Raw genomic sequence first — 27,108 nt, forward strand, 5'->3', positions numbered from 1 at the left:
TCAATGTCATGCTGGAATACCCATCCACGACCCATTTTCAATGCCCTGGCTGAGGGAAGGAGGTTCTCACCCAAGATTTGACGGTACATGGCCCCGTCCATCGTCCCTTTGATGCGGTGAAGTTGTCCTGTCCCCTTAGCAGAAAAACACCCCCAAAGCATAATGTTTCCACCTCCATGTTTGACGGTGGTGATGGTGTTCTTGGGGTCATAGGCAGCATTCCTCCTCCTCCAAACACGGTTGAGTTGATGCCAAAGAGCTCGATTTTGGTCTCATCTGACCACAACACTTTCACCCAGTTCTCCTCTGAATCATTCAGATGTTCATTGGCAAACTTCAGACGGGCCTGTATATGTGCTTTCTTGAGCAGGGGGACCTTGCGGGCGCTGCAGGATTTCAGTCCTTCACGGCGTAGTGTGTTACCAATTGTTTTCTTGGTGACTATGGTCCCAGCTGCCTTGAGATCATTGACAAGATCCTCCCGTGTAGTTCTGGGCTGATTCCTCACCGTTCTCATGATCATTGCAACTCCACGAGGTGAGGTCTTGCATGGAGCCCCAGGCCGAGGGAGATTGACAGTTATTTTGTGTTTCTTCCATTTGCGAATAATCGCACCAACTGTTGTCACCTTCTCACCAAGCTGCTTGGCGATGGTCTTGTAGCCCATTCCAGCCTTGTGTAGGTCTACAATTTTGTCCCTGACATCATTGGAGAGCTCTTTGGTCTTGGCCATGGTGGAGAGTTTGGAATCTGATTGATTGATTGCTTCTGTGGACAGGTATCTTTTATACAGGTAACAAGCTGAGATTAGGAGCACTCCCTTTAAGAGTGTGTTCCTAATCTCAGCTCGTTACCTGTATAAAAGACACCTGGGAGCCAGAAATCTTTCTGATTGAGAGGGGGTCAAATACTTATTTCCCTCATTAAAATGCAAATCAATTTATAACATTTTTGTTATATTCTGTCTCTCACTGTTCAAATAAACCTACCATTAAAATTATAGACTGATCATTTCTTTGTCAGTGGGCAAACGTACAAAATTAGCAGGGGATCAAATACTTTTTTCCCTCACTGTGTATATATATATATATACAGTTGAAGTCGGAAGTTTACATACACTTAGGTTGGAGTCATTAAAACTTGTTTTTCAACCCCTCCACAAATTTGTTGTTAACAAACTATAGTTTTGGCAAGTCGGTTAGGACATCTACTTTGTGCATGACACAAGTAATTTTTCCAACAATTGTTTACAGACAGATTATTTCACTTATAATTCACTGTATCACAATTCCAGTGGGTCAGAAGTTTACATACACTAAGGTGACGGTGCCTTTAAACAGCTTGGAAAGTTCCAGAAAATGATATCATGGCTTTAGAAGCTTCTGATTAGGCTAATTGACATCATTTGAGTCAATTGGAGGTGTACCTGTGGATGTATTTTAAGGCCTACCTTCAAACTCAGTGCCTCTTTGCTTGACATCATGGAAAAATGAAAAGAAATCAGCCAAGACCTCAGAAAAAAATGTGTAGACCTCCACAAGTCTGGTTCATCCTTGGGAGCAATTTCCAAACACCTGAAGGTACCACGTTCATCTGTACAAACAATAGTATGCAAGTATAAACACCATGAGAGCAGCCGTCATACCGCTCAAGAAGGAGACGCGTTCTGTCTCCTAGAGACGAACGTACTTTGGTGCGAAAAGTGCAAATCAATTACAGGACAACGGTAAAGGACCTTGTGAAGATGCTGGAGGAAACAGGTACAAAAGTATCTATATCCACAGTAAAACGAATCCTATATCGACATAACTTGAAAGGCCGCTCAGCAAGGAAGAAGCCACTGCTCCAAAATCGCCATAAAAAAGCCATACTACGGTTTGCAACTGCACATGGCGACAAAGATCGTACTTATTTGAGAAATGTATTTTATTTTATTTTATTTAACCTTTTATTTAACCAGGTAAGCCAGTTGAGAACAAGTTATCATTTACAACTGCGACCTGGCCAAGATAAAGCAAAGCAGTGCGATAAAAATATCAACAACACAGTTACATATGGAATAAACAAAAACGTACAGTCAATAACACAATAGAAAATATATATATTTACAGTGTGTGCAAATGTAGTAAGTTATGGAGGTAAGGCAATAAATAGGCCATAGTGCAAAATAATTACAATGTAGTATTAACACTGGAATGATAGATGTGCAGAAGATGTGCAAATAGAGATACTGGGGTGCAAATGAGCAAAATAAATAACAATGTAAATAACAATATGGGGAAGAGGTAGTTGGGTGGGCTAATTACAGATGGGCTGTGTACAGGTACAGTGATCGGTAAGCTGCTCTGACAACTGATGCTTAAAGTTAATGAGGGAGATAAGTGTTTCCAGCTTCAGAGATTTTTGTAGTTCGTTCCAGTCATTTGCAGCAGAGAACTGGAAGGAATGGCGGCCAAAGGAGGTGTTGGCTTTGGGGATGACCAGTGAGATATACCTGCTGGAGCGCATACTACGGGTGGGTGTTGCTATGGTGACCAATGAGCTAAGATAAGGCAGGGATTTGCCTAGAAGTGATTTATAGATGACCTGGAGCCAGTGGGTTTGGCAACGAATATGTAGTGAGGTCCAGCCAACGAGAGCGTACAGGTCACAATGGTGGGTAGTATATGGGTCTTTGGTGACAAAACGGATGGCACTGTGATAGACTACATCCAATTTGCTGAGTTGAGTGTTGGAAGCTATTTTGTAAATGACATCGCCAAAGTCAAGGATCGGTAGGATAGTCAGTTTTACGAGGGCATGTTTAGCAGCATGAGTGAAGGAGGCTTTGTTGCGAAACAGGAAGCCGATTATAGATTGAACTTTGGATTGGAGATGCTTAATGTGAGTCTGGAAGCAGAGTTTACAGTCTAACCAGACACCTAGGTATTTGTAGTTGTCCACATATTCTAAATCAGACCCGCCAAGAGTAGTGATTCTAGTCGGGCGGGCGGGTGCAAGCAGCGTTCGATTGAAGAGCATGCATTTAGTTTTACTAGCGTTTAAGAGCAGTTGGAGCCACGGAAGGAGTGTTGTATGGCATTGAAGCTCGTTTGGAGGTTTGTTAACACAGTGTCCAATTAAGGGCCAGATGTATACAAAATAGTGTCGTCTGCGTAGAGGTGGATCTGAGTGTCACCAGCAGCAAGAGCGACATCATTGATATACACAGAGAATAGAGTCGGCCCTTGAATTGAACCCTGTGGCACCCCCATAGAGACTGCCAGAGGTCCAGAAAACAGGCCCTCCGATTTGACACATTGAACTCTTATCTGAAAAGTAGTTGGTGAACCAGGCGAGGAAATCAGTTGAGAAACCAAGGCTATTTAGTCTGCCAATAAGAATGCGGTGATTGACAGAGTCAAAAGCCTTGGCCAGGTCGATGAAGACGGCTGCACAGTACTGTCTTTTATCAAATGTCCTCTGGTCTGATGAAACAAAAATAGAACTGTTTGGCCATAATGACCATCGTTATGTTTGGAGGAAAGAGGGGAGTGCTTGCATGCTGTGGGGGTGCTTTGCTGCAGGAGGGACTGGTGCACTTCACAAAATAGATGGCATCATGAGGAAGGAAAATTATGTGGATATATTGAAGCAACATCTCAAGACATCAGTCAGGAAGTTAAAGCTTGGTCGCAAATGGGTCTTCCAAATGGACAATGACCCCAAGCATACTTCCAAAGTTTTGGCAAAATGGCTTAAGGACAACAAAGTCAAGGTATTGGAGTGGCCATCACAAAGGCCTGACCTCAATCCTATAGAAAATGTGTGGGCAGAACTGAAAAGGCGTGTGCGAGCAAGGAGGCCTACAAACCTGATTCAGTTACACCAGCTCTGTCAGGAGGAATGGGACAAAATTCACCCAACTTATTGTGGGAAGCTTGTGGAAGGCTACCCGAAACGTTTGACCCAAGTTAAACAATTTAAAGGCAATGCTACCAAATACTAATTGAGTGTATGTAAACTTCTGACCCACTGGGAATGTGATGAAAGAAATAAAAGCTGAAATAAATCATTCTCTCTACTATTATTCTGACATTTCACATTCTTAAAATAAATTGGTGATCCTAACTGACCTAAGACAGGGAATTTTTACTAGGATTATAAGTCAGGAATTGTGAAAAACTGAGTTTAAATGTATTTGGCTAAGGTGTATGTAAACTTCCGACTTCAACTGTATGTATATATATATATATATATATATATATATATATATATATACAGTGGGGGAAAAAAGTATTTAGTCAGCCACCAATTGTGCAAGTTCTCCCACTTAAAAAGATGAGAGAGGCCTGTAATTTTCATCATAGGTACACGTCAACTATGACAGACAAATTCAGAAAATAAAATCCAGAAAATCACATTGTAGGATTTTTTATGAATTTATTTGCAAATTATGGTGGAAAATAAGTATTTGGTCACCTACAAACAAGCAAGATTTCTGGCTCTCACAGACCTGTAACTTCTTCTTTAAGAGGCTCCTCTGTCCTCCACTCGTTACCTGTATTAATGGCACCTGTTTGAACTTGTTATCAGTATAAAAGACACCTGTCCACAACCTCAAACAGTCACACTCCAAACTCCACTATGGCCAAGACCAAAGAGCTGTCAAAGGACACCAGAAACAAAATTGTAGACCTGCACCAGGCTGGGAAGACTGAATCTGCAATAGGTAAGCAGCTTGGTTTGAAGAAATCAACTGTGGGAGCAATTATTAGGAAATGGAAGACATACAAGACCACTGATAATCTCCCTCGATCTGGGGCTCCACGCAAGATCTCACCCCGTGGGGTCAAAATGATCACAAGTGAGCAAAAATCCCAGAACCACACGGGTGGACCTAGTGAATGACCTGCAGAGAGCTAGGACCAAAGTAACAAAGCCTACCATCAGTAACACACTACGCCGCCAGGGACTCAAATCCTGCAGTGCCAGACGTGTCCCCCTGCTTAAGCCAGTACATGTCCAGGCCCGTCTGAAGTTTGCTAGAGTGCATTTGGATGATCCAGAAGAGGATTGGGAGAATGTCATATGGTCAGATGAAACCAAAATAGAACTTTTTGGTAAAAACTCAACTCGTCGTGTTTGGAGGACAAAGAATGCTGAGTTGCATCCAAAGAACACCATACCTACTGTGAATCATGGGGGTGGAGACATCATGCTTTGTGGCTGTTTTTCTGCAAAGGGACCAGGACGACTGATCCGTGTAAAGGAAAGAATGAATGGGGCCATGTATCGTGAGATTTTGAGTGAAAACCTCCTTCCATCAGCAAGGGCATTGAAGATGAAATGTGGCTGGGTCTTTCAGCATGACAATGATCCCAAACACACCGCCTGGGCAACGAAGGAGTGGCTTCGTAAGAAGCATTTCAAGGTCCTGGAGTGGCCTAGCCAGTCTCCAGATCTCAACCCCATAGAAAATCTTTGGAGGGAGTTGAAAGTCTGTGTTGCCCAGCGACAGCTCCAAAACATCACTGCTCTAGAGGAGATCTGCATGGAGGAATGGGCCAAAATACCAGCAACAGTGTGTGAAAACCTTGTGAAGACTTACAGAAAACGTTTGACCTGTGTCATTGCCAACAAAGGGTATATAACAAAGTATTGACAAACTTTTGTTATTGACCAAATACTTATTTTCCACCATAATTTGCAAATAAATTCATAAAAAATCCTACAATGTGATTTTCTGGAGAATTTTCTTTCTCATTTTGTCTATCATAGTTGATGTGAAAATTACAGGCCTCTCTCAACTTTTTAAGTGGGAGAACTTGCACAATTGGTGGCTGACTAAATAGTTTTTTTCCCCACTGTATATATTTGAGGGACAAAAAACATATGGGGGATTGGAAGTGATGCAGACAATTACATTGATGGAAGTTACAATCTATCTGCAATATTAAAGCTGATCTACCCCCTAAAAAATATATTAAACAAATACAAACGTTTAAAGAGAAAGACAAATATTTTAAGAAATGATGTGTTCCAAGTGAAAACGATTCGCCTATCGTTGAATGACATCAAACACTTAATTGAAGAATCCCTGCTGTTGACCAATGTCCGTCGAAGGGGCGTAGACTACGGCTCCGAACTTCGGCTTGCCTCCAGAAAATGTTTTGTGTGCACTAACAGCCGAAAAAACCCTTGCCAAAGACCAAAAATAACAAAAACGTCACCAAATGTCATCATGATATATGCACAAACTTTTCTGAACTGTTTCGGATGGGAAGCATGCGGACGCCTTAAGTGTGACCTTGTTTGTTCCCCACACCCCACCGCAGTCCGAGGGGGAGCCACCGGGAAGGGGATGACTGGCAGGTAATTCCATGCAGCTCGAATCATTCCCCATCCCTGTGTCCTGTTCCGCCTGTTCTCCCTCTGGAATTATGCTAGCCGGAGCCCAGGTGATAAATTACATTAAATGTTCCCCTAATCCTCCGGAACGCATTGGCTGGCCAGGAGGGGACAAGGTGGGGGCAAGAGGTATGCTGCAGCAGGGATGACAGCCTCACTCACAAGAGGGTGTGGAATTTACGAGTTCGGCCAACACACAACTTGTTTGTTCGGCTTGCATACTATTCCCAACACTCTCTTTTTCCGCCCTTTCCTCCCTCTACTCGTCCTGCATTTCCACACCCTCTACCCCTCTCCTCCCTCTCCTACCTTCCCACACCCTCCACCCCTCTCCTCCCTCTCCTACCTTCCCACACCCTCCACCCCTCTCCTCCCTCTCCTACCTTCCCACACCCTTCACCTCTCTCCTCCTTCTCCCTCTCCCCCTCCCCCCTTCACCCCTCTCCTCCCTCTCCCACTCCCCCCTTCACCCCTCTCCTCCCTCTCCCACTCCCCCTTCACCCCTCTCCTCCCTCTCCCACTCCCCCTTCACCCCTCTCCTCCCTCTCCCACTCCCCCTTCACCCCCCTCTCCTCCCTCTCCCACTCCCCCTTCCACCCGTCTTTTCCCTCTCCTACCTTCCCACACCCTCTAATCCTCTCCACCCACTCCTCCCTTTGCCCACCCTTTCCCTCCCTCTTTCCCAACCTCCTATTCCTCCGACCTCCTCCACTCCCACCCTCCCTTCAGGTCATCCCAGACTGGAAGGAGCAGGAGTGGGACACAGAGACGCCCGAGTCATATGCCGGGATCTTCCACTTCCGCTTCTGGCGCTTTGGCGAGTGGGTGGACGTGGTGATCGACGACCGGCTGCCCACGGTGGACAACCAGCTGGTCTACTGCCACTCAGACGACAGTAACGAGTTCTGGAGCGCACTGGTGGAGAAGGCCTATGCCAAGTTAGTCAATTAATCAATCAATCAGTAAATGGCTTTATTGTCAAAATTAGAAAATGTGTAGTACAGTATTGGTGAAAAATGTATTATTCAATCCATCCGTCCATCAATCTATTTATTGTCCCAATTGGGGAATGTGTAGTAAAGTCAGGGTTAAAAACAACAACATTAAAATCAAATGAACACCTACGGGACCGGGATAAAGAGAGAGTAGTGTAGCAGTCCTGGGGGAATGTCATCTAATAAAATATCTAATGCTATGTTTAAGTCTCCCAATATTTGAGGAATGCTGAAAAGATCTTTAGAACGAAGACGCACTCACTCACTCTAATAAATATTTCCAATTGGTAACACTTTACTTAAAGCCTGTAGGTATGATGCTTTATAACATGTTATAAGCATGTATGAACATTTGTAATGTCTTATAATAAGACTTAATAATATATGATGTACTTCTATCAATATTTTGACTGAGATTTTGGTGTCACATATTAAGATTTGAAGTCAACTAAGGCTGCATTTACACTGGCAGCCCAATTCTGATCTTTTTCCACTAATTGGTCTATTGCCCAATCAGAGCAGCTCTTTTGCCAATAATTGGGCAGAAGATCAGAATGGGACTGCCTGTGTAAGAATATGGCTCTGTAGTCATCCAGATGTCAACTGTGCATTGTAGACAGCATTGATAGAAGGATATTTGACTTCAGATGAAGAGCATGGCCCTTGCAACGCTAGGATTGTGGGTTTCGATTGTGGGTTCGATTCCCAGGGCCACCCATACGTAAAATGTATGCAAGCATGACTGTAAGTCGCTTTGGATAAAAGCTTCTGCTAAATGGCGTATATTGTTATTATTATACTGAACAAAAATATAAACGCAACATGTAAAGTGTTGGTCCCAAGTTTCATGAGCAGAAATGAAAGATCCCAGAAATGTTCCATATGCACAGAAACGTATTTCTCTAAAATGTTGTGCACAAATTTGTTTACATCCCTGTTAGTGAGCATTTCTCCTTTGCCTTGATAATCCATCCACCTGACAGGTGTGGCATATCAAGAAGCTGATTAAATAGCATGATCATTACACAGGTGCACCTTGTGCTGGAGACAATAAAAGGCCACTTTAAAATGTGCAGTTTTGAGACACAACACAATGCCACAGATGTCTCAAGTTTTGAGGGAGTGTGCAATTAGCATCCTGACTGTAGGAATATCCACCAGAGCTGTTGCCAGATAATTTAATATTAATTACTCTACCATAAACCGCCTCCATTTGTCGTTTTAGAGAATATGGCAGTATGTCCAACCGCAGACCACGTGTAACCATGCCACCCCAGGATCTCCATATCCGGCTTCTTCACCTGCGGGATCGTCTGAGACCAGCCACCCGGACAGCTGATGAAACTGTGGGTTTGCACAACCTAAGAATTTCTGCACAAACTGTCAGAAACCGTCTCAGGGAAGCTCATCTGCGTGCTCGTCGTCCTCACCAGGGTCTTGACCTGACTGCAATTTGGCATCGTAACCAACTTCAGTGGGCAAATGCTCACCTTCGATGGCCACTGGCACGCTGGAGAAGTGTGCTCTTCACGGATGAATCCCGGTTTCAACTGTACCGGGCAGATGGCAGACAGCGTGTATGGCGTCATGTGGGCAAGCGGTTTGCTGATGTCAATGTTGTGAACAGAGTGCCCCATGGTGGCGGTGGGGTTATGGTATGGGCAGGCATAAGCTATGGACAACGAACACAATTGCATTTTATCTATGGCAATTTGAATGCACAGAGATACTGTGACGAAATCCTGAGGCCCATTGTTGTTCCATTCATCCGCCGCCATCACCTCATGTTTCAGCATGATAAAATGGCCCCATGTCGCAAGGATCTGTACACAATTCCTGGAAGCTGAAAATGTCCCAGTTCTTCCATGGCCTGAATACTCACCAGACATGTCACCCATTGAACTTGTTTGGGATGCTCTGGATCGACAGCGTGTTCCAGTTCCCGCCAATATCCAGCAACCTTGCACAGCCATTGAAGATGAGTGGGACAACATTCCACAGGCCATAATCAACAGCCTGATCAACTATGCAAAGGAGATGTCACGCTGCATGAGGCAAATGGTGCTCACACCAGATACTGACTGTTTTTCTGATCCACGCCCCTACTTTTTTTTTTTAAGGTATCTGTGATCAACAGATGCATATCTGTATTCTCAGTCATGTGAAATCCATAGATTAGGTCCTAATGAATTTATTTAAATTGACTGATTTCCTTATATGAACTGTAACTTTGTTGCATTTATATTTTTGTTCAGTGTATTTTAATTCATGAAATCCCTCCTCTCCCTCCTCCTGTCCCTGCAGAGTGTACGGCTGCTACGAGGCCCTGGACGGCGGGAACACGGCGGATGCCCTGGTGGACTTCACAGGGGGTGTGTCGGAGCCCATGGACCTGCTGGAGGGCCAGATGGCCACGGACGAGGTGGCCCGCAACCAGCTGTTTGAGAGGGTGCTGAAGGTCCACAACCGGGATGGCCTCATCAGCTGCTCCATCCGCGTGAGTCAGTCGGGGAAGATCTGGTTGTCACTAGCTTTGATACCCACAAAGTCATAAACCCTGCCCATTTCTAAAATGTATCTTCTTAAAATTTGATTTCAAACCTAACCTTAACCCTAACCTTAACCATACTGCTAACCTTCTTAAATTAAGACCAAAAAGCAAAACAATTTTATGCCAATATTGATTTTGTGGCTGTGGAATCTGACTTTGTGGCAATAGAAGCTAGTGGAAACCGGAAGATCAGGACTAGGCAGCCATTTTGGATCATGGTGAGGGGGAGTTAGGAGATCTCGGTCATGTTCAGTACAAAACGTTAAGAAAATGCTTTGAAACAGGGAGGTACTACAGTACCTGTACTTTTTGTTTTCCGTTGCAAAACGGGTTGCTGCGTTGTGGCTTAATAAGGCCCTGCAATTTTGAACACATTTTTTTTTTTGCATTTGCAGTGTTTGGCAATCGTCATTATAATGTGCCATCCCGTCTATTTAAAAAGTTACGGTTAGTGTATCTTTGCAAGAGGAAAATGATCCATCTATCTATCCATCTAAACATCCAATACTTCCTCTTTGCTGATGAGACTTTAATTTGTATTTACATTTACATTTTAGTCATTTAGTAGACGCTCTTATCCAGAGCGACTTACAGTTAGTGAGTGCATACATTTTCCATACTGGCCTCCCGTGGGAATCGAACCCACAACCCTGGCGTTGCAAGCGCCATGCTCTACCAACTGAGCTACAGGAGTATGAGTGCGTATACTCTTTATTGTCCCAATCGGGAAATGTGTAGAAAAGAACAACCTTAAAATCTAATGAACACCTAGGGGTAGGGTTAAAGTCCGAATTATGGATTAACATGAGTATTCGGGATCCCGGGACTGTCCCGGGAACATTCTTGAAATTTCCAGAAAAAATAAAATGACAACACTTGGGAAATTACAAACAATTTCCACAATGTCGAACTAATACAATTCCACAAAATAAACAACATGCGCAGCATCAAATAAGCAAACAATTCAATAGCTAATTATCCAAACAGAGAATGTGTGATCAACAAACGGTATGAGAGTAGATATGGATATTTTTAAAACAGAGTTAGTCCCCATTAAGATACCTTGATATTTAAACTATTTCCACAAATTCCGCTCTTCATCTCCCCGTTATTCATGAGCTGATCTGCTATCTGTATAATGATCAACTTAATGTTGCCAAATATAGGAAATACAGTGGCTTGCGAAAGTATTCACCCACCTTGGCATTTTTCCTATTTTGTTGCCTTACAACCTGGAATTAAAATTGATTTTTGGGGGCTTGTATCATTTGATTTACACAACATGCCTACCACTTTGAAGATGCAAAATAGTTTTTCTTGTGAACAAACAAGAAATAAGACAAAAAAAAACAGAACTTGAGCGTGCATAACTATTCACCCCCCCCAAAGTCAATACTTTGTAGAGACACCTTTTGGAGCAATTACAGCTGCAAGTCTCTTGGGGTATGTCTCTATAAGCTTGGCACATCTAGCCACTGGGATTTTTGCCCATTCTTCAAGGCAAAACTGCTCCAGCTCCTTCAAGTTGGATGGGTTCCGCTGGTGTACAGCAGTCTTTAAGTCATACCACATATTCTCAATTGGATTGAGGTCTAGGCTTTGACTAGGCCATTCCAAGACATTTAAATGTTTCCCCTTAAACCACTCGAGAGTTGCTTTAGTAGTATGCTTAGGGTCATTGTCCTGCTGGAAGGTGAACCTCCGTCCCAGTCTCAAATCTCTGGAAGACTGAAACAGGTTTCCCTCAAGAATGTCCCTGTATTTAGCGCCATCCATCATTCCTTCAATTCTGACCAGTTTCCCAGTCCCTGCCAATGAAAAACATGGTGTTCTCGGGGTGATGAGAGGTGTTGGGTTTGCGCCAGACATAGTGTTTTCCTTGATGGCTGAAAAGCTCAATTTTAGTCTCATCTGTCCAGAGTACCTTCTTCCATATGTTTGGGGAGTCTCCCACATGGCTTTTGGTGAACACCAAACGTGTTTGCTTATTTTTTTCTTTAAGCAATGGCTTTTTTCTGGCCACTCTTCCGTAAAGCCCAGCTCTGTGGAGTGTACGGCTTAAAGTGGTCCAATGGACAGATACTCCAATCTCCGCTGTGGAGCTTTGCAGCTCCATCAGGGTTATCTTTGGTCTCTTTGTTGCCTCTCTGATTAATGCCCTCCTTGCCTTGTCCGTGAGTTTTGGTGGGCGGCCCTCTCTTGGCAGGTTTGTTGTGGTGCCATATTCTTTCCATTTTTTAATAATGGATTTAAATGGTGCTCCATGGGATGTTCAAAGTATTTTTTTATAACCCAAGCCTGATCTGTACTTCTCCAACTTTGTCCCTGACCTGTTTGGAGAGCTCCTTGGTCTTCATGGTGCCGCTAGCTTGGTGGTGACCCTTGCTTAGTGGTGTTGCAGACTCTGGGCCCTTTCAGAACAGGTGTATATATACTGAGATCATGTGACAGATCATGTGACACTTAGGTTGCACACAGGTGGACTTTATTTAACTAATTATGTGACTTCTGAAGGTAACTGGTTGCACCAGATCTTATTTAGGGGCTTCATAGCAAAGGGGGTGAATAGATATGCACGCACCACTTTTCCGTTATTTATTTTGTACAAGTTTCTGAAACAAGTTATTTTTTTCATTCCACATCACCAATTTGAACTGTTTTGTGTATGTCCATTACATGAAATCCAAATAAAAATCCATTTAAATTACAGGTTGTAATGCAACAAAATAGGAAAAACGCCAAGGCGGATGAATACCTTTGCAAGGCACTGTATTATGTAATTAGTTGGAGGTGATCTAGGAAGCTTAGCAACTTTTGTCAGTTGACTTTTGTTTGAATGCCATTACAAAGTTTGTATGATTCGACAACGCTATACTCATGGTGCGCTCTGTGAGTCCAGAGCGTGCTCTGTGTTGATATAGCTTACTGCTGAAATGCGCTGAATTGATTGAAGAACATGATAACGCTCAGAATTTATGAACAGCCTGTTTCACAATTCACAACAATGTCATTGGCCATCAAAGATAGTTACTGTATCATTACTCCCGAGTGTGGGCTCTCGAGTGGCGCAGCGGTCTAAGGCACTGCATCTCAGTGCTTGAAGCGTCACTACAGATCCCCTGGTTCGATTCCAGGCTGTATCACAACCGGCCGTGATTGGGAGTCCCATAGGGCGGCGCACAATTGGCCCAGCATCGTCCGGGTTTGGCCGGTGTAGGCTGTCATTGTAAATAAGAATTTGTTCTTAACTGACTTGCCTAGTTAAATAAAGGTAAAATAAATAAATAAATAAAAGTTACTACATATCAGTTTCATTTGCTCTGAAATCTTTACATACAGTGAGGGAAAAAAGTATTTGATCCCCTGCTGATTTTGTACGTTTGCCCAATGACAAAGACATGATCAGTCTATAATTTTAATGGTAGGTTTATTTGAACAGTGAGAGACAGAATAACAACAACAAAATCCAGAAAAACGCATGTCAAAAATGTTATAAATTGATTTGCATTTTAATGAGGAAAATAAGTATTTGACCCCTCTGCAAAACATGACTTAGTACTTGATGGCAAAACCCTTGTTGGCAATCAGAGGTCAGACGTTTCTAAATAGGAATTATTACCGGTATTGAAACTTGGTAAATTTTCAGGAAAATATTCATTCCTAGTCAGAATGAGCATTTTGACTCAGATTTGAGTTGTATCAGCTTAACATTTTTGAGTAACAGCCCCACTAAGCCACGCCTCCAATATAATTTCCCAGTGTGCCTTGCCTTTTCGGGTGAATTGTAGAGTTACCACCCATAACTGTATTTGTTAGTGACAGAGACATATGTTGAATGCCATTCATTTTCAGTCCTGTGCCCTTCACCAAGTGAGTTCTTAGGTATATGTTATCATTATAATTAAACTCTTTACGACAATACAATACATATCTCATAAGGCCTTATTTTGAGGCCTAGCTTTACCCTAATACAGTGGCCTGAAACTCATGGTTTACAGATCAGGCTTGCAGGTAGGTTTTCAAAATTCTGTTAACTTTCCCCCAAATTCCCAGATTTTCAAAAAATCCTGGTTGAAGGATTTCCAGGAATCTTCCAAATGGGATTTCTGGAAAACCTGGGAAATATACCAGAATTCTGCAACCCTATCTATTGTGTGTAGATTGATGAGGAAACACATTGATTTAATCAATTTTAGAACAAGGCTGTAATTGACAAAATGTGGAAAAAGTGAAGGGGTCTGAAAACTTTCCGAATGCACTGTACATACAAAAACACATACATTACCAGTCAAAAGTTTGGACACACCTACTCATTCAAAGGTTTTTCTTTATTTGTACTATTTTCTACATTGTAGAATAATTGTGAAGACATCAAAACTAGGAAATAACAGATGTGGAATCATGTAGTAACCAAAAAAGTGTTAAACAAATCAAAATATTTTTTATATTTGAGATTCTTCAAATAGCCACCCTTTGCCTTTATGACAGCTTTGCACACTCTTGGCATTCTGTCAACCAGCTTTACCTGGAATGCTTTTCCAACAGTCTTGAAGGAGTTCCCACATATGCTGATCACTTATTGGCTGCTTTTCTTTCACTCTGCGGTCCGACTCATCCCAAACCATCTCAATTGGGTTGAGGTCGGGGGATAATAGTCCCACTAAGCCCAAACCAGATGGGATGGCGTATCGCTGCAGAATGCTGTGGTAGCCATGCTGGTTAAGTGTAAATAAATCACAGACCGTGTCACCAGCAAAGCACCCCCACACCATAACACATTTACATTTAAATTTTTACAATTTAGTCATTTAGCAGACGCTCTTATCCAGAGCGACTTAGTTAGTGCATACATTTTCATACTGGCCCCCCGTGGGAAACAAACCCACAACCCTGGCGTTGCAAGTGCCATGCTCTACCAACTGAGCTACACCTCCTCCTTCATGGAACTACACATGCAGAGATCATCCGTTCACCCACACCGCATCTCACAAAGACACGGTGGCTGCAACCAAAAATCTCCTATTTGGACTCTAGACCAAAGGACACATTTCCACCGGTCTAATGTCGATTGTTCGTGTTTCTTGGCCCAAGCAAGTCTCTTCTTCTTATTGGTGTCCTTCAGTAGTGGTTTCTTTGCAGCAATTCGACCATGAAGGCCTGATTCACGCAGTCCCCTCTGAACAGTTGATGTTGAGATGTGTCTGTGACTTGAACTCTGTGAAGCATTTATCTGTGCTGCAATTTCTGAGGCTGGTAACTCTAATGAACTTGTCTTCTGCAGCAGAGGTAACTCTGGGCCTTCCATTCCTGTGGCGGTCCTCATGAGAGCCAGTTTCATCATAGCGCTTGATGGTTTTTGCGACTGCACTTGAAGAAACGTTCAAAGTTCTTGAAATGTTCCGTATTGACTGACCTTTATGTCTCAAAGTAATGATGGACTGTCGTTTCTCTTTGCTTTTTTGAGCTGTTCTTGCTATAATATGGACTTGGTCTTTTATCAAATAGGGCTATCTTCTTTATACCTTGTCACAACACAACTGATTGGCTCAAACGCATTAGGAAGGAAATAAATCCCACAAGTGAACTTTTAACAAGTCACACCTGTTAATTGAAATGCATTCCATGTGACTGCCTCATGAAGCTGGTTGAGAGAATGCCAAGAGTGTGCAAAGCTGTCATAAAGGCAAAGGGTGGCTATTTGAAGAATCTCAAATATAAAATATATTTTGATTTGTTTAACACTTTTTAGGTTACTACATGATTCCACATCTGTTATTTCCTAGTTTTGATGTCTTCACAATTATTCTACAATGTAGAAAATAGTACAAATAAAGAAAAACCTTTGAATTTTACTGGTGGTGTATTTAAAACAATTCCAAAAAATGCTGGGGAAAAAGTTAATAACTTTAAAAATAGATTTGGTGTGAGTTCTCATTTAGTTTTGAGTCAGTACCACAAAGTAATAATGCCTTTTCATTGACTTTGAGTTCAATTTACTATAAGTATTTTAAGTAAAATTGCCTTGGGGTTTACAGTGCATCTACCGGTCATCCTCAATCTGCTTGTTGTTTATCTCTCCGTTTGTATGAGTTCTACTCCCCCAGGCAGCAGTGGCTGCGTCCCATATGGCACCATATAGGTCCACCCCTGCACTATAACTAATTTACAGTCCAGCATTGTGTGATTCCGAGTCAAGTATACTAGCTCTACTGGGAGAGATAAGCGTTTTATATTCATTAGTTTTCTTGAGGATCCATTTCGGAACAACAACAACAATAACAACAGAACAGACATGGACACACAAAAAACGTCTAAACAAACACGTCAGCTAGACGAATGGCCCGAAAGCCGATGTCATTAATTCCTCAGACGTTATCTGTCTGGTGGTTGTTGTTTGGTTATTGTTGTAATGTCCTGGCAACATTACAAAAATGCTAGACTCTATTCACAGGCTTTATGTTGTGAGGAGGTCTGATTTAGGAATACAACAAAGGCATCTTAAAAGCCACCCACATGCATCTCTCTCCCCAGACTACAAGCCTAATTGCGTTTTGCGTTCTTCCCCCCTCCGTTGTTTTCTGTAAGCAGGGTTTGAAAAGTGATGTGTGTGGTAGGCATTTTCCACACATCCAATGGCCTAGGCAGAATAGGTCTATCACACCTGGGTTCAAATATTATTTGTATTCTGGAATAGTCCCAAAATTGTAAACCCCCGTCAATTGTCATCGGCAAGCTAAAGAAAGATCTCAAATACTGTTTGAAACCAGGTACTCAGGCCTTCTGATTGCATTTTTTCCCCGATCCGATATCGATATCATATCGGTGTTTATAAAATACATTGATTGCAACTGTGTGAATGTTCACTTTTCTGTTCACTTCCATGGCTCTGTGAAGTCCAGACAACTGCTTGCAGATTGCCCATTGGGCCATGTATGTATGTTCTGGCAACCTACAATGGGAAGGTTGCCAGACCATACATACCTACAGTTGATGGCCCATCAGCAGGCAATTAAGTATGCTTAAAGTGGCACTCCAGTCTCATTTCCACCTTCTTTAACACCTGACCTCATTTAACACCTTTACTTAATAAAAGGCACATCTCAAAAGGTATTCCAGGTAAGTCATGACATGGCACAAGTGTGGGGGTGGGCCTTTCCTCTTTTGTTCTCTATTATTCCTCTATTGTTCCTAAAGCAAGGGAGGAGGCCGATGACATCACGGATTCCCATCAGACCAACTCCTTGAATGCCCTACTCCTTGAAGTTTGCAGTTGTGAATAAAAAACACTATTTTGATCCCAAAAATATTTTTTACCCTTTAGTGTACTTCACTGTATTTATACTTGGGATATCGCTTTCAACAGTAAATGTAGTAAAAATCGCTAGAGGACGTCTTTAAGTTGAGAACTGGTGAAAAAGTCTGTGAGAGGGTTTTGTGCCTGCATGAACAGTCATGTATATTTTTTTACATAATAGTGTAGGTTAACAGGAAGAATAAACCAAAGTCAAAATATGCCTTGCTTATAGAGATATGAAACAATATCAATATCATATCAAATTATCAATATTGGTGCCCAATAAAATAATTTACTACCTAGATTTGTAAAATACTAATTTGACATGCATTTCAATGGAAGAACTATGCCGTTCCAAACAAATGTGTTTCAGTTGCTTTTCTTAGTGCAGCTTACGAGTCCCCAGGGTCGTATTCATTAGGCACCAAATGGAAGAAAATGTACTTAAATGGAGAGGGACTACCAGACCAGACCTCGTCCAATAAGAAACGTTAGTTTTTTTTGTTTTCCGTTGCAAAATGTTTTGCTACGGTGTGCACTTATGAATACGACCCTGCTTTCCCTAATTTCCTTCCTGTCTTCTCTCTCTCCTCTCTTTTTCCTTCTCCCTCCTTAGTAGTTGTTCCCTCGCTGTCGTTGCGTCACACTGTTTGTGAAACAGGCTCATTACTCAGGGCCTTTTGCTCAATTATACTTTGATGATCTTTGAGCTGCGTTCTGTGTATGAAAAATGTATGCACTCACTAACTGTAAGTCGCTCTGGATAAGAGCGTCTGCTAAATGACTAAAAATGTAATGATCAAATAGCACAGGGACAGCACCGGCCGACTACGGTGCAAGTTCAATTCAAACAAACCAACCCTCAGTTCAACTTCACCGGGCTTTATTCATTAGGCATAAAACAGTCCCCCTCAGGAGACTGAAAATATTTGGCATGGGTCCTCAGATCCTCAAAAGGTTCTACAGCCACACCATCGAGAGCATCCTGACTGGTTGCATCAACGCCTGGTATGGCAACTGCTCTGCCTCCGACCGCAAGGCACTACAGAGGGTAGTGCGTACGGCCCAGTACATCACAGGGGCCAAGCTTCCTGCCATCCAGGACCTCCTATACCAGGCGGTGTCAGAGGAAGGCCCTTAAAATTACCAAGGACTCCAGCCACCCTAGTCATAGACTGTTCTCTCTGCTACCGCACGGCAAGCAGTACAGGAGCGCCAAGTCTAGGTCCAAAATACTTCTTAACAGCTTCTACCCCGAAGCCATAAGACTCCTGAACAGCTAATCATGGCTACCCGGACTATTTGCATTGCCCCCAACCCCCTCTTTTACGCTGCTGCTACTCTGTTTATTATTTATGCATAGTCACTTTAACTCTACCCACATGTACATATTACCTCGACTAACCGGTGCCCCCGCACATTAACTCTGTACCGGTACCCCCTGTATATAACCTCCCTACTGTTATTTTATTTTACTGCTGCTCTTTAATTATTTGCTTCTTTTTTTTTTTTCTTAAACTGCATTGTTGGTTATGGGCTTGTAAGTAAGCATTTCACTGTAATGTCTACACCTGTTGTATTCGGCGCATGTGGCAAATACGATTTGATTTGAACAGAAAAACTGTCTGAAACAGCTGGACTTGTCCAATAATGCACATTTTCATTTTCTGTCGGAAGACATTTGAAAATGTTTTTCTGTCGCACGCCCTAATAAACACAACCCTTGTCACAACCCAAGCACTTTGAGCTGCGTTCTGTGTATGAAATGTGATAAACAAATAAATAAATAATGATTCATTAATGAATTGACTATTAATGGTCTCATAGGCGACCACGGTGGAGGACATGGAGGCGCGGCTAGACTGCGGCCTGGTCAAAGGCCACGCCTACGCGGTGACGGACGTGAAGAAGGTGCGTCTGGGCCAGGGCCTGCTGGCCTTCTTCAAGTCAGAGAAGCTCAACATGATCCGCATGAGGAACCCCTGGGGAGAGAAGGAGTGGAGCGGGCCCTGGAGCGACAGGTAAATACACAAGACTGCCCCCTCAGGCCTGAAGGTAGTACTACACAACCATAGAATTAGCATGAGTAGAATGGGTATCCCAATTCATTCCAATTTTCATTCTAATTCTATGTACACAACATTCGTTCATTTTGGTACAGCGCATCACCTCATCTGATTATCAGCTGTTGTCAAACACACCTGGGTCTGGAAAGACGATTCTCTTCAATGGTGTGCAGCGAATTCTACTAGACGAAAAGCCCACATTTTTATGACATCCTGACATTTAAAGCATGCTCAATATTTGAAATTTCACATACTATATAAAACATTATATTTTCGCATTCCCAAAATGCCTACTATTTAGAGCACTAGTACGGGTATTCGGACACGGACAGAGAATAGGCAATCTGCAAGACATTTCAAGTGTAATGCACTATCCCCCTCTACAGAGTCAGACAGTCTGGCTGTGCAGTCAGTGTGCGTAATGGAAGCTTCTCTTCAGAGAGCCTTTACTGCCTCAAAAAGACTAGACCATGAAGGAGTATTGAGGTGGAAAGAGAGGTGTTCTCCCTCTACTGAAATGGGGAATGCTTTGTGTGTGTGTGTGTCAGTGTGTGCATGCATGCGTGTTTGCATGCATGTGGATGACGTATTTGAGTGTGTGTTTCCGTCCATGCGCGTGCAGGCATGCATGTGTCTGACTGACTGTGTGTGTGTACTTCTTGCTTCTTGTGTCACACACACACATGCACACTCAAACATGTAAGCCTCACGCACACACACACTGACACACACCCTAACCCTCCCTGGAGGAGAATGGAGGAGATTGAAATGAGCGTGATGTAATAGGATGGGAAGAAGATGAGCATCTCTTTCTCCTTCTGTTATATCCTATTGTTTGTCGCTAGGTTGTGTGACACAGCAGAGATTGTAGGGCTCGCTCATGAAGGCAGCTGAATTATTGACTAGGTAAAGGAGAGAGATGTTAGTTCTTAAAGGGGAAGTGACTGAGTGGTGTTATTAAAGGTATCGTCTCCCTTCATTCATACAGTCATGAGAATTAATGAATAATTTATCTGGGGTTTGATCAAAACTGGAGTTTAAGATTCCATTTCACTGTTTGATGTGGAAGTTTGTCACAGAAGTTGTGGCACTGGCAGGGATTTGAAACAAAATATATGTTTATTTTTACATGCACACACACACACACACACACGTGGTGCTGAATTTAGTAATTGAGATTATGTCGCTGTCTGTCTCAGTGGTGCTCAATCTCCAATCAAATGTTTTTCCCAGTGTTATGTTTGCTCTGTAATTTCCTTTGTGTTGTGCTGTCTAACATGAGGTCATTTCCTGTCTGTGCCCCCAGCTCAGATGAGTGGAAGAAGGTGAGCAAGAGTGAGAGAGAGAAGCTGGGCGTCACTGTGCAGGACGACGGAGAGTTTTGGTGAGGGGGAACACTGCGCACACACACACACACACACACACACACACACACACACACACACACACACACACACACACACACACACACACACACACACCATTGGAACATTAGGGGCCATTTTCCCACACACAGATTAAGCCTAGTCCTGGACTAAAAAGCATGCTCAGGACTATGCTTAATCTGTATCCTGGAAATTGGCCCTAGATCCTAAATATATCCCCCGCCCCCCCTCCATCCATCCATCACTGCCTCCCTCTCTCTCCATCCCAGGATGACGTTTGATGACTTCTGCCAGTACTTCACAGACCTGATCCTGTGCCGCCTCATCAACACCTCCTACCTGAGCATCCACAAGACCTGGGAGGAGGAGGTGATGAGGGGCTCCTGGGTCCCCCGCCAGGACCCCCTGAGGAACCGCTCTGGGGGCTGCATCAACCACAAGGCCACCTTCCTCCAGAACCCACAGGTGGGGTGCATGGGGGTGGATGGAAGTGGGGAGAGTGTTGGTGGATGGTGAGAGGTTGGGTGGGACGGTGTGTGTGTGTGTGTGTGTGTGTACTGTGTAGGTTTGTATGTGTTTTTCTGTTGATGTCTCTGCATGCACTGTATTTGATTGGAAGAGTGTTCGGATCAGTGTGTTGATGTGTTTGTTTGTCTCTCTCTGCAGTATGTGTTTGATGTGAAGAAGGTAGAGGACGAGGTGTTGATCGCCCTGCAGCAGAAGGAGAGGAGAGCCACCACCAAGGAGGGCAAAGGAGATAACCTGGCCATAGGCTTTGACATTCACCGGGTACACACGCACACATACACACACACAAACAATGAAGACATACACACACCCAGATGGACACAAACAGATGGATACACAGGAAGATGAACACTCCGTCGCTCCACATGAATGTTTCCTTTTATGTTTTGCCTTTCATCCTAACCTCTTAACTCTTTACTTCCTGGTATTGCCGTATAGCAACCATTTCTCTTCACTTCCTTTCTACTCATAACGTAAAATAAAATAGATAAGACATAAGGATCCTGGTTCAATCCCCGCATGAGCCCTATTTCCACTTCCTACATCTGTCTCCCTGCTTCTGCCTCTATCCTTCAAATAATTATAAAAAGTAGGAAGTTGTCCGTCTCTGCATGAAGATGTCATATCTACCTTTAAAGTCTACCTTTAAAATGTTTTCCTGACGTCATGTCCCCTCCCATCCTCTAGGTGGAGCTGAACAGAAAGTACCGCATGCACACTGCCCAGCAGAAGGTGGCGGGCTCCATCTACATCAACTCGCGCTGCGTCTTCCTCAGGAAGGAGCTCAAGGAGGGTCGCTATGTCATCATCCCCACGACTTTTGACCCCAGGCAGCAGGGCGACTTCCTGTTGCGGGTCTTCACCGACGTGCCTTCAGACTGCAAGTAAACCAGCCGGCCGACATGCAGCCCCACCCCCACTCCCCTGACCTCCTGACCATTACAAATGGATAGCCAACATTAAAGGGATAGTTCAATGGGATTGTTGAATTAAATAGAACAGTATTTTTTCTTCTTCTCTATGATAGCTTAATTTAAATCAGTTCAAACTGATAAAAAAGAAAACATAATTTTATAGAAACCTATCAAATGTAACTGGTGTGCATGTTAAAGGGATAGTTCATTTTTTAAACTTTTTTACATATTTTAAGACTTCAAAAAAGTTAACTATCCTTTTAAGATGCACTCCAGTTGAATTTTATGGTTTCTGTAAAATAATGTTATCTTTTTTATCAATTTAAACTGATTCTCTAAGTGGACCCAGAACTTTTTTCAAGTAATTTGTCATCCACTGCCATTGCCCTCATCTAAATTAATAACACCCATATTCACTTTCTTTCCTTCCCCCACAGAGAGTTGAACCTAGACGAGCCCCCCCAGACGTGTTGGACGGGCATGTGTGGTTACCCCCAGCTGGTCACCCAGGTCCACATTCTGAGTGCAGAGGGACTCCAGGGCCAGGACTCTAATGGGGGTAAGCTAGTAAGGCTACAGTAGGAAATAGAGGGAATGGCCGGCAGGGATGTAGCTCAGTTGGTAGAGCATGGCGTTTGCAACGCCAGGGTTGTGGGTTTGATTCCCAAGGGGGGCCAGTATGAAAAATAAACTAACTGTAAGTCGCTCTGGATAAGAGCGTCTGCTAAATGACTAAAATGTAAATGTAAATGTAGTAGGCCTACAGTAAAGTAAGAGACAGTATGCACCCATGTGGAAGGGAGGCTTTGGGAGCTGACATGCATATACCCTTTTCACACTACTGGGCCGAGCTATATTAGGGGTAACAAAATGTTTTTGTGAGTGTGTATGGGTTTATGTGTGTGTGCCACAGATTGCATTGCAAGATAAACTTTTCTGGTCATACACAGAGCTGCACTGTCTCATTCCCAACAAGAAGAGGCACCTGGCCAAAACAGGAGGTACTTCAGCACCACCTAGTGGCTAGCGGCTTAGATACAACTAGACATACTACACAGTTAGTCCAATAGGCTTTGGCTCAGCCCAGAAACAACCCCTAACCCCTAGCTTCATGTAGATCTGAGAGGATTGGATAGGTATAAGCAATAGGGTAGTAGTTCTTCCTAGCGCTCTGATAGGTCTAGGAATACTTTTTGTCATATGGCTGAAACCTATCCCCTCCCTTTCAGATCTATGCAAGTACCTATAGTCTTCAATAGTTCCCCCTCCCTGTATCCTCTACCTACCTACTAGCACAAGCAACTAAAACCCTTCTCCACCTACCTGTCAGAGACTGGTCTGATTGCTGGTTGGTCTGATGGCCAGAGAAGGGTGGCACATAGCCTAGCGGTTAGAACGTTGGGCCAGTAATCGAATGGTCACTGGTTTGAATACCCGAGCTGACAAGGTGAAACATCTGTTGATGTGCCCTTCAGCAAGGCACTTAACCCTAATTCTCTCCAGGGGTGGCATACTACTATGGCTGACCTTGTAAAACAACACATTTCACTGCACCTATCCGGTGTAAGGGACAATACAACATATTATTATTATTATTATTTATTTATTTATTTATTTATTAGACTAGGCCTAGAGTTGGTTTTGGCCTGCATAGTTGAGTACATGTCAACCCAGTGATTGACAGCTGTCCCGCTTCCCTCCCTCCCTGTCCTCCCCGTCCTTCCTAGCCTCTGACCCGTACGTCATCATCACCTGTGAGGGGGAGCGGGTGCGCTCACCGGTGCACAAGGACACACGGAGCCCCAACTTCGACGTCAAAGGCCTGTTCTACCGCAAGAAGCCAAAGGAAGGCATCCACATTGAGGTGAGCACAGACGGAGGGAAGGAACTTTTACTTATCTGTCTTTGTGTTCATATGTATCCCTCTATCTCTTGAATATGTTTTCTTCTGTTTTGTTAATCACTGTTTTCCTATGTTCTCTCTCTCTTTTTCTTTCTTCTCTTTCAAATCCCCCCTCTCTTTCCCCTCTGCTCTGCTCTGCTCTGACCTTGGGCCATACCATAATAGATCTACAATAAGAACGTGATTGTGGATACCTTCCTGGGTCAGGTGACCCTGTCCAGTGACCCTAATGACCGGCAGGAGCAGCACACACTCCACCTGCGTGACAAAGGCAATCGCCAAGACAACGACCTCCCAGGCACAGTCACCGTGCGCCTCATCACCTGCACCACGCTCATCAACATATGACATCACTTCCGTCGCCGCTCTCGCCATGTCGGAGCTTTACCTTTGATCTTTGTCATCATGACAACCCTTTGCCTCACACCCCCGCCCTAAACCGAGCATGGCAGTTAACCTGTTAATCCCACCCCGGGATCTAGCTCCACCCGACCCGACACCCCTGTAAACATATACATACACAGCTTGGTGTCTTTCTTTCTGACTCTTTCTCTGACTCTCTCGTGCTCTCTCTCTATTTATCTCTCTCTCTCTCTCTCTCTCTCTCTCTCTCTCTCTCTCTCTCTCTCTCTCTCTCTCTCTCTCTCTCTCTCTCTCTCTCTCTCTCTCTCTCTCTCTCTCTCTCTCTCTCTCTCTCTCTCTCTCTCTCTCTCTCTCTCTCTCTCTCTTCTCTTTTCACACACACACACACACACACACACACACACACACACACACACACACACACACAGGCTGTCTGAATACCTGTAGTTGCGTTCTAAATAGTAGGCTGAGTATGCGATTGAAAGTTTCATAGTATGCTTTAATTGCCAGGATGCCATACTGATTTAATTTTTTCATCTAGTAGAATTCACTGCACACTATTGAGAAAGATAAGCATAATTTCAGACCCACGTGTGATTGACAACAGCTGATAATAAGCTAATAATCAGAGAAGAGGACGGGCTGTACCAAAATGAACAAATGGTGGGAACTAACTGATTAGATTACGCATTCTCACTATGGGTGAGTCTATTATGCTGATATGTTGCTTACTGTATACATATACTAAACACTACGTTCTACATAGTATGTAGCATGATTAGTACACAGTATTTAGTTTTAGTAAGTAGTAGGCAAGACAGATTTCGGAAACGAGCACACACTCCTATCTCTCTACTCTCCCACACACACATACCTTTTAACATGCGCCTGCACTCCTCATACATCTCCCAGTGTCACTAAGGGCTATGCATCGCCTTAAGGCTGAGTGGGTCTCTTTAGGACCCTGTGTCCTTTTAGGACCAGCCATATGTCGGGTGGGAGGGGGGTCATGGTATTGGGTGGTATACTGGGACCACCTCTATCCATCCTATTCGCTGAGTGTTTTTTACTCCGTCACTTGACTGATGTCGCAGCCCCATTTAGTCCCAGAAAGGCTATATTATCAGCCTTTACTGTTTCTCCCATCAATGACTGGGTGTCATTTGGGATACAACTTCTGTCTATCATCCACTTTCTATAGTCCCCACAAAACAAGCCAACTCCCAAGAAAGTGAAGCCAACAGCACCCATGCCCTCCCGTGGGAGGCTGCTGGTGTTAATGTGAGTGTAGCCTTGCCTCCTCCCTCCTCCATCCCATCCATCCCCCTTTCCTCTTCCTCTTCCCACTCCTGTCCCCTCGGACTATGCTTCTACCGGTTGCAATGGACGACATCGAGTTTAGCATGGCTAAAAAAGACTGCCTGCATTGCGCATCCCACTTTCCCCTTTATGCACACACACACACACTCGTAGCTTAGCAACCAGCGCTTTTGATATGCCCCAATTGAGTGACTGTGGAGCTCCGCCTGCCATAATCAAGTGCTTTACGGGACCAAAGACAGATCTGGCTTTCCCTTCTCTCTCTCTCTCTTGCCGGCACCAGTCGCCACAATGCCACGTCAATCGGTCTTCTCTAAGGTAACGCCACTGCCTGACGCTTCTTGATTCCTGGGACTCCTTTCATGTGACCTGGGCCTTCGACTTGTGGGCCTTTCAATCATGTGACCCAAGAGACAGTAGCTGGTGTCCCTCTGTCTGCGTAAATCAGTTGTGTGTGTGTCTGTGTGTGTGTGTGTCTGTGTGTGGGTTGGGTGTGTGTGCATATTTGCGTACATACATTTGTGCGTGTGTTATGTCTGTGCCTTTGGACACACCATGCACCTCGCCCTGTTCTGACAGGCTCACGGGCTTGGCTGGATATAGGGATGACTGGAAGAAGAGAGAGAGTGACGGATGGAGAGAAGAGCGGGAGGAAATCAGTCTGTCGACTCCTGCCAAAAACAACCCGTCCATAGCCTCTGACTCTGTTGTGACTCTATACTGTTCCAGACATAAACACAGACATTTTGGATTAGCATCACTGTAAACAGTGCTATTTGAAATGGTGGTGGGAAAGTGTGGCTTTTTGTCTTGCCAAGACAGAGAGAGACTATGACATCATACAGAACCATCACTGGTACAAACTGTTAGCATATCTTCTCACGTAGCTCATGTCGTGCTCTTTTGACCTGCTTTCCACAGGATAATTATCTTGATCTTTGACAGTGGCAAGCGTTGGAGATAGAAGAGATACAAGCCCCATACGCTATGTCATCATGTTGAGTATCTTTTCAAAAGTGGAATATGATTGCAGAGACTTTTGTAGAGCAGGATCTGATAGTATGTCTGTCTACGTCTTTTTTTAGTAATATGTTGTTGACAGCATCGTCGAGAGGATCAGTTGAGAAACAATGACAGATCCTACGTCAGTTGTGAACCATTCCCAATACATCTCTTTTTTGAATGTAATGCGGAGAGCTTTGACCAATCTCTCTGTCTATCAAACATTAAGCCCTTTTACTCGTTTACTTGTGTTTTTTCCAGCACCTTTTTTTTCATTACTTGAACAACAATGGCATTTGTCAATTTTTCAAAACTTGTATTGTCACATTTGTTTGTGTATTTATGAATGTATTTAATTATACTGAACAAAAATATAAATGCAACATGCAATAATTTC

General features: G+C 43.6%; 1 protein-coding gene across 1 annotated transcript in view; it reads left to right on the top strand.

Annotated features, from left to right (window-relative positions):
* capn5b (calpain 5b) overlaps positions 1–24,624 on the top strand; it is a 69,728-nt gene extending 45,104 nt beyond the window's left edge. The window contains exons 4-13 of the mRNA XM_045224177.1: positions 7,120–7,328; positions 9,690–9,882; positions 19,058–19,251; positions 20,603–20,680; positions 20,951–21,146; positions 21,348–21,470; positions 21,897–22,093; positions 22,561–22,682; positions 23,851–23,987; positions 24,192–24,624. Coding sequence (XP_045080112.1) covers positions 7,120–7,328; positions 9,690–9,882; positions 19,058–19,251; positions 20,603–20,680; positions 20,951–21,146; positions 21,348–21,470; positions 21,897–22,093; positions 22,561–22,682; positions 23,851–23,987; positions 24,192–24,374 — 1,632 coding nt within the window. The 3' untranslated portion in view covers positions 24,375–24,624. The remainder of the gene's footprint in view (positions 1–7,119; positions 7,329–9,689; positions 9,883–19,057; positions 19,252–20,602; positions 20,681–20,950; positions 21,147–21,347; positions 21,471–21,896; positions 22,094–22,560; positions 22,683–23,850; positions 23,988–24,191) is intronic.
* Positions 24,625–27,108: the final 2,484 nt, after the last annotated feature.

The sequence above is a fragment of the Coregonus clupeaformis genome, chromosome 13 (assembly GCF_020615455.1).
Source record: "Coregonus clupeaformis isolate EN_2021a chromosome 13, ASM2061545v1, whole genome shotgun sequence".
NCBI lineage: Eukaryota > Metazoa > Chordata > Actinopteri > Salmoniformes > Salmonidae > Coregonus > Coregonus clupeaformis.